Genomic DNA, 8,474 nt, shown 5'->3' with positions numbered 1-8,474 from the left:
GTCAAGCTTTATGGCTTCCTGCACACATATGTGTATCTTTTTGTGTACTTAAACGTAAATAAATGGAGTCACTGATAGATAATAAGAGTCCCATACCTGAGTTGGAACCTCAAATCTCAAAGATTAGATGCTTAGAGGACAGAATTAACTTAAATATAAGTAACAGATGGATCTTTTAAGGGGTAACAAATCTATCCAGCTCTGTTCAGTTTAATTTATATAGCGCTAAGTCACAACAACAGTGGCCTCACTAAATCAAAAGGTGTGGAATTCGATTTGAAGGGTCAAAAAATATAAAACTATATCGGTAATCGGTGAATATGTTTGATATATTAAGGTGAAGAAGGAAAAAAACGTGTTAATAGCAGCTGCTTATGATATTTTTGTGGCGTTTACACCTCACGCTGTAGAATAAGAGCGCTGCAGATGTGGAGACTCACACGCACCACAACAGAAACGCCCCACACTCTGTAGCGACCGCTTGAATTAATTCCTCCACAGTTCTACAGACTGAGGTGCGTTTCATTTTTATTTTTCCCCTCCTCCACCTCCTCCACGCAGACCGGGTTTGCTGGTGAATAGACCACTGACACTCCCGATTCAGCCTTTTAGTTAGATCGCAAGGTCTGGTCCCACCCATATGTGAACAGCTTTTGTCACAAGTGAAAAAAAAAGAAGTCCCTTTCACATTTTCCCCCCTTGCCTCCCTTCCTCCCTCCTCAGTCCTCCCTTCCTACCTCCTTCCCTCCCTCCCTCCTCAGCATCAAGTGCAGTGTGAGCGGAGCGACTTGTCTCTCAGCCTCTTTGAAGGAGCAATGAGGAGAAGGCAGCCATCGCCCTGCTGATAGCAGAAGGTCTGGGATGCAGTGAAGTCCCGTTTGTTTTCCAGTTCATTTGTGTAGGTCCTGGGAAAACAAACAATAACGTTGCGGATTTGGCAGATCCATCAATCGAATGCGAGCAGGTAGGAAGCGCTATTGTGCACACTTACCCATTATTATTGTGTCCCGATGGGGAACGCGGGGAATGACTGACTTTATTCAGTCTCTTTCTTTCTTTCTTTCTTTCTTTCTTTCTTTCTTTCTTTCTTTCTTTCTTTCTTTCTTTCTTTAAAACTTATTTACATTTTTAATAGATTTTCTTTTCGTTTTACTCCGACCTGTTGATGTTTTAAAAGTTGATTTAATTGGATTAGAGTGCAAACACAAACACACACACGGGCTTCAGTAATTTTGAGTATAATTACTATTGTTGTGCGATGTTATTCCCTTAGGGCACACTGAAATACTTTCAGTGCATTCTTAAATAGACACGTTGTCAATTTACTCTCCACGTACAGGTGATGCAGATGTGGAATTACTGAATATGTGCTAAATATGGGATTTAATTGTAGATTTATTTACATTTTAGTGTTGCCAATGAAAACACACGCCTCACATTTTTACTTTGATTTTTTTAATCAAAGTAAAAATGTCAGATTTTTGTCAGATTTCTGAATCTTTTATCTCTTTACCACCTGACTGACAGAAGTGGATCTAATATTAAGAAAAAAGGCTTCAGTGAATGCTAACGCTTACTGATTTCATTATACACCATTGTGCCACAGCGCCACCCCTTGGTGACGTTTATCTCCCGGGCGCCCCCGATACTTTCCTGTGACTTCTTCCATGGAGGGAGGAAGAGGGCACAGCCTGAAATGAGGGCCTTCTGCTAAGACCGAGAGCCACCATGGCAGCATATCAGTTTCCACTCTCTGTCGAATAATTGCAGGCTTTCTCCTAGATTGTGTGTTTGTGTCTGAGTCTGGCAGCAAGAGTGTGAAGTTAAACACAAAACTAAACGTCATTTTTGTCTTCTCATTTATTGAGAGAGTTTTACAGCTCTTGTGGGCTTGTAGTTTATTGCTGTCTGTTGTAGGGTGGCTAAATGATGGCCAATGGGTAAGTTTTATTAGAAGATTTATGGTAAGCTGAAGCCAAAAAGTCCCAACTACAGTTATACTTACTTGAAGGACAGTGTGCTTAATGACAAGTTTATCAGCTGGAGGGTTGACTCCTTGACCAGTGAGGTTCTCTGTCTCAGCTGAGTCTCCTGGGAACTGTACCAAACCAGGCAGCATGCCTTTTTCACAACACATCAGCATCTAATTGAAAGGCAGTGTGTCTTTGGAACCCCCCACCTCCCTTGCCCCATCTTAAAGGTTTGTGTTCCAGCTGGTCTGTCATACTCAGTTTCAACCCTGTATATTTTCACCCCTGACTTCTGTTTAAAATTAACTTTTGGATTTGCACTTTTGTGCCAAATCATTCTCTCTCCTTGCATACGTGTGACTTCATCGCCACAGCCACGCTGACGAAACTGCTCTGCAGTGAAGTGACGGTCTGCTGAATCTATTAAAACGCACACAAATTGTAATTTTCTTTTTAGGTTTATCAGGGCTGTTGGCAACGTCACAGTCGTACAGTAGAAGCACGAGCCAGCAGGCTGTGTGCAGACTGCACAGTCTCAGTGTTTGATGTCATTCGTGTGCATGCAAAGAGTCGAGTGCAGCTAAGGAAACCAGATACTGTCATTACAGAAAGAGAAGGTTAACCATTGTGGCGAACCTCCAAGCCAATGTCTCAGCCCATTCGGAGGATCAGGGTTCATCTTATCCTTTTCTCTCCCCGCAGCCTCCAGCAAGATTCAGAGGATATAAATCTTTCAACCACACAGCTAATGTAACAGCTCCAGAGACATGTCTGAGGAGCACAAGACTACTTTAAACTGAGTGCCATTGCTTCTAATAAAAATAAAACTGCACCAATTTGCAACCATTTTTGGCAAGCATTTAAATACATAAGTGTGATGTGCTGTCACACTGCTGTACAGCCAACTGTAGTGCTGCAGAACTGCAAGTCTGTTGGACATCTCTAATGTTTTGGGCTATATTGCCTCCCTGTGGCTGTATTGGGACTGTGCATATTGTGATCCAGGGGTCTTAACATTGGACCTTTTCATTCCAGGGAAATCAGAGTGTTCCTATATTCTGAACATACTTAATTATTAGTGTCTGGGGAAAAAAATCCCTGGCAAACAGTACAAAAAGTGTTGAGACATTTCACTTCAAAACCACAAACATGAACCTTGGGGTGACCAAAGTTATTGTGGTTCATAATTTGGGGAACCACCAACTTTAAATTGTTATGCTAATTCATGTTGTGGATGTTTAGATATTACAATTAATAAATGGGAAATTTTGACAGTTTGTAGTCCTACATGAAAAGCCAAGGCATTGCCAGTGTCATTATGGTTAAGCATCTGGGAACCATGGATCTCTGCACTAATATTTATGGGAAACCATCCAATAGGTTTCAGCCTTCTTAAGTTGAAGCTCAGGACGACTAGCAGGGAATCGCTAGTCAGTGGAATATGTCCTCCATGCACTACAATGGCATGTAAAAAAATTGCATGGCAAATGATCTCGTGATATTGAGGTGTTTTAGTCTGAACCAACCAAAATTCATTCTGTCCAATAGTTCTCAGAGGAACAACCTGTTGGCTACAGCTAGAGGATTATTATGATTTGTCATATCAGGATGACTAATGGTCTCTTTTTTTTTTTTTTTTAGCGTGTCCATGTCGTGAATGTTTATATACACTCAACAAAAATATAAACGCAACACCTTTGTTACTGCTCCCATTCCCCATGGGATGGACGTAGAGACCTAAAATTCATTCCAGATACACAATATAACCATCCCTCCCAAACAGTGGTCACAAATCAGTCCAAATGTGTGGTAGTGGGCACATCTGCTATATTGAGATAATCCATCCCACCTCACAGGTGTGCCACATCAGGATGCTGATCTGACATCATGAGTAGTGCACAGGTGTACCTCAGACTGCCCACAACAAAAGGCCACCCTGGAATGTGCACTTTTGTCTCACAGCAAAATGCCACAGATGCCACAAGCAATGAGGGAGCGTGCAATTGGCATGCTGACAGCAGGAATGTCAACCAGATCTGTCGCCCGTGCATTGAATGTTCATTTCTCAACCATAAGCCGTCTCCACAGGCGTTTCAGAGAATATGGCAGCACATCCAACCGGCCTCACAACCGCAGACCTCGTGTAACCACACCAGCCCAGGACCTCCACATCCAGCAGGTTCACCTCCAAGATCGTCTGAGACCAGCCACCCAGACAGCTGCTGGAACAATTGGTTTGCACAACCAAACAATTTCTGCACAAACTGTCAGAAACCGTCTCAGGGACGCTCAACTGCATGCCCGTCGTCCTCATCGGGGTCTTGACCTGACTCCAGCTCGTCGCCGTAACAGACTTGTGTGGGCAAATGCTCACATTCGATGGCGTCTGGCACGTTGGAGAGGTGTGCGCTTCACGGATGAATCATGGTTCACATTGTTCAGGGCAGATGGCAGCTGAGAATGTCCCAGTTCTTGCATGGCCAGCATACTCACCGGACATGTCACCCATTGAGCATGTTCGGGATGTGCTTGACCGGCGTATACGACAGCGTGTACCAGTTCCCACGAATATCCAACAACCTCGCACAGCCATTGAAGTGGAGTGGACCAACATTCCACAGGCCACAATTGACAATCTGATAGACTCCATGCGACGATGTGTTGCACTGCATGAGGCAAATGGTGGTCACACCAGATACTGACCGGTTCTGGGTCCCCAGACCCCCAATAGCGCAAGAAACTGCACATTCCAGGGTGGCCTTTTGTTGTGGGCAGTCTGAGGTACACCTGTGCACTACTCATGATGTCAGATCAGCATCCTGATGTGGCACACCTGTGAGGTGGGATGGATTATCTCAATATGGCAGATGTGCCCACTACCACACATTTGGACTGATTTGTGACCACTGTTTGGGAGGGATGGTTATATTGTGTATCTGGAATGAATTTTAGGTCTCTACGTCCATCCCATGGGGAATGGGAGCAGTAACAAAGGTGTTGCGTTTATATTTTTGTTGAGTGTATTTCAGGAAAAGGGGGAAATGTTGACAAATTTGTGGTCCCACATGAAAAGCTTGTCATTGCAAGAATCTTTATGGTTCACCCTCTGGGGAACACAGATGACTAAAGATTACACCAACCTTAACCTCCTAAGACCCGAACTCTTACATGGCATGCATTTTTTAATTTCCCTTTGATATTTGGGCTGATTGGGACCTGATGAATATAAAAACAAAGAATTACCAGATTTTTTTTGGTCTAATTTTTGTTTCTGAGAAAAATGAGAGCCACATATGAGGATATTCATTTGAAATTTCGATAGAACAGTTGCAATATAATGTCCTCGTAAGTGGATATCAGGCCCTTGTTGAGCAAGATTTAGTATTTTGGTCTAAATGACCCAAAATGTAATGTCCACATATGTGGACGCCAGGTCCTAGGAGGCTAAGTGTCACCCTCACGATGGTGTGAGTGTCTGCTAGAGAAAAACTAAGAGAGTCACCATAGTCAGCAGTGTACATCCTGTTGGGACCACGAATATGTGCAGAGAGTTTTATGGCAATTGTTCTTTTGGTGTTTTGATGTTAGCAAAGGATTAAATGGGCAAGATTTATGGGAATCCATCCAACAGTTCACGCTTGTGGTAATGCTAGCAGGTGACAAAGGAAAAGGCAGGATGTCATCAAAGTCAGTAGGATATATCCTCTATGCCATAAATATATTTATGCCATAAATATATGGCAAATGATGTACTGATGTTGAGCTATTTTAGCATAGAGTTTTAAGAGTGGAGTGAGCAACCATCAATGCTACAATTAGTATCATGTGTGGCTAAAGAAAGTATAATAATAATAATAATAATAATAATAATAATAATAATTCCCTCATATGTTCTTATTTTTCAGAGCCAGGCCCAACTTAACAATGGGCCTCATACCCTTCTGTGTCCTGGTCCCAGTGACAGTGCTGGCTGTGGTGGCTGTAGCTGCTGTAGATGATGAGTACACCTGGCCGCAGTGGAAAGTTCCTCTGGTGAGGAAAAGACGTACTGTGCCTCTCAGCAGCCCAAGCTTCTCAGCTCATCCACAGCCAGAGCTAAGTGGGACTTGTGGGATCGAGTGCCAGCGTCGCCTTCCTTCACCTTCCCTGGAAGACTTGGAGCAGTTCTTGTCTTACGAGACAGTCTACGAAAATGGCACACGCACGTTTACTTCCATTTCTGTGCAGGGTCTCAACGAGATGACTGCATGGTCCAGAAATGCCTCGTCTAGCTCTCGCCACAAACGAGAGGTGTATGGCACAGATACCCGCTTCACCATCGCTGATAAGCAGTTCTCTACCAAATATCCGTTTTCCAGCTCTGTGAAGGTGTCCACAGGCTGTTCTGGGGTTCTGGTATCCCCTAAACATGTGCTGACTGCTGCCCACTGCATCCATGATGGAAAGGATTATCTAGATGGAGCGCAGAAACTACGTGTCGGGATTCTGAAGGAGAAATCCAGGCGAGGGAAAGGAGGCAGAGAGAGAGGAGGACGACGAAAAGGTAGAAGAAGAAAGGGAGACACAGCTCAAGAAGACGGACAGGAAAAGGATGAGAATGGCGGTAAAGGGAGGGGAAAAGGGAAAAGTAGGAAGAACCGGAATAGGCGAAGCGTGGAATCTGAGAAACCATCATTTAGGTGGACAAGAGTCAAAAAGACCCAGGTTCCTAAGGGTTGGTTCAAAGGCGTGTCGGGTGGACTGGCTGCGGATTACGACTATGCTGTTCTGGAGCTGAAGAAATCCTCAAAAGTCAAGCACATGGATCTGGGTGTGATCTCCTCAGTCAAGAAGCTTCCTGCTGGGAGGATCCACTTCTCCGGCTTCGATGATGACCGACCTGGTAACTTGGTGTACCGGTTCTGCTCCGTGTCTGAGGAATCCAGTGATTTGTTGTACCAATACTGCGATGCCAAACCTGGCTCCAGTGGCTCTGGGGTCTACATCCGCCTCAAAGAACCAGGCAAGAAGAAGTGGAAGAGAAAGATCATTGGAGTCTTCTCCGGTCACCAGTGGGTGGATGTTAATGGGGACGGGACGCAGCAGGATTACAACGTGGCAGTGAGGATAACACCCCTGAAATATGCTCAGATCTGCAACTGGGTCCATGGGGACTCAAGCGCGTGCCAGGTAGCCTAAAAAACACACGATCCCCCCAACCTCTACACACTCCTCGTTTTTAATCATCAATCAGGGGCCCAACAACTGCCTTCCTGTGACCTCCTGTGCCTCCCAGTGGCTCCTGCTACACTGGTCCACACACACACACACACACACACACACACACACACACACACACACACACACAGCCATTCAGACTCTGTGTTGACAAGAGAAACTCGTCAGCGCATCAGAACTGTGGCTCTTCAGCTTTTCTAATTTATTTGCTAAAAAGAAAAAAAAACAACTGAGAAAAATCATATATATTATATGTATTTTTCAGATCATTCTGATCTGCTGTTTCTAATTTGACCTTTTTTTTTTTTAAAGATATGACCTCTTTGGAAGGTTGAAAAGTGTGTATATTATATTATCCCTGGTACATTTATTCCCTGTATGAAAAGACTGCACTACAAGTCTTCTCCACTAGTGCGCATCAAGTTTGACAAAAGACCCAGGAAAAATTATTGTAACTCTTGTTTCGCAATTGAACTATATGGAGATATGGAAATAACTTTTTTATAAACATTTTTAATTGAACATGTTCCACTGTGTGTATCTATCTTGTTTTTTTGTTTTGTTTTTTCAAACTACCTTTTGAAGACAAATCGTCTGTCTAAATAGAGAAAGGGTCCTTATAGAAAATAGTTTTTTTTTCTCTGTGAGTCTTGCAATCTTTTTCTCTGTTCTTGCAACACAGTGAAATGTGGTTTCATTATTGTGAACATAACTGTGTTGGTGCTTATCCAGAAGATGTGGTGCTAATTTATGAAAAAGTAGAAGGCTTTTAAAAGATGTTTTGTTAGCCACATACTGTAACTATATATTTAATGTGAGGCTACAGATTTGGGTTGCATTAAGATGGATCCGAACAATCCAACAATTTACTTGAGCTGCATATATTTTTCCAAATCTAAAGGATATTGGATTTGCTATAATGCTATAATATTGTTGTGTAATGGAAGGTTTTTCTTGGGGGGGGGGGGGGGGATTTTTTAGATTTTCATGTTGCTTATATTCAAAAAGTTCATGAGTATCCTTTTGAAGACCAAATACCTGACATTAAAGATGCAGATTGAAAACTACCAAACATTAAATCAAGTTTACTACCTGTGTGTATATGTGTGTTTTCAATTACGTACATTCAACCACAGCGATCTATAAAATATCTAAACCATTAAACAACACCGCCGGCTTTGAAACCCGCAGCTAGTGATGACATATTTAACCAAGTATAATGTAAAATCAAACTTTAAAAGTGCTTTCATCTTTTAAATTAAGAAAACCGATCAGTTGCACACAGTT

The 8,474-nt window shown here is 42.9% G+C and overlaps 1 protein-coding gene across 1 annotated transcript; it reads left to right on the top strand.

The window, feature by feature from the left end:
• Nucleotides 1–544: 544 nt before the first annotated feature.
• Nucleotides 545–8,270, top strand: prss35 (serine protease 35). The gene is made up of 2 exons (XM_082552496.1): nucleotides 545–964; nucleotides 5,876–8,270. The coding sequence occupies exon 2, from the start codon at nucleotides 5,895–5,897 to the stop codon at nucleotides 7,146–7,148; it is 1,254 nt and encodes a 417-aa protein (XP_082408622.1). The 5' UTR covers nucleotides 545–964; nucleotides 5,876–5,894; the 3' UTR covers nucleotides 7,149–8,270.
• Nucleotides 8,271–8,474: the final 204 nt, after the last annotated feature.

This window comes from Aulonocara stuartgranti, assembly GCF_965226115.1.
Source record: "Aulonocara stuartgranti genome assembly, chromosome: 11".
Taxonomy (NCBI): domain Eukaryota; kingdom Metazoa; phylum Chordata; class Actinopteri; order Cichliformes; family Cichlidae; genus Aulonocara; species Aulonocara stuartgranti.
This window is presented reverse-complemented; position numbering and strand designations above follow the sequence as displayed.

Excerpts from the sequence above, each read along its gene's own strand:
- prss35 (XM_082552496.1), top strand. The coding sequence starts at position 5,895 with ATGGGCCTCATACCCTTCTGTGTCCTGGTCCCAGTGACAGTGCTGGCT.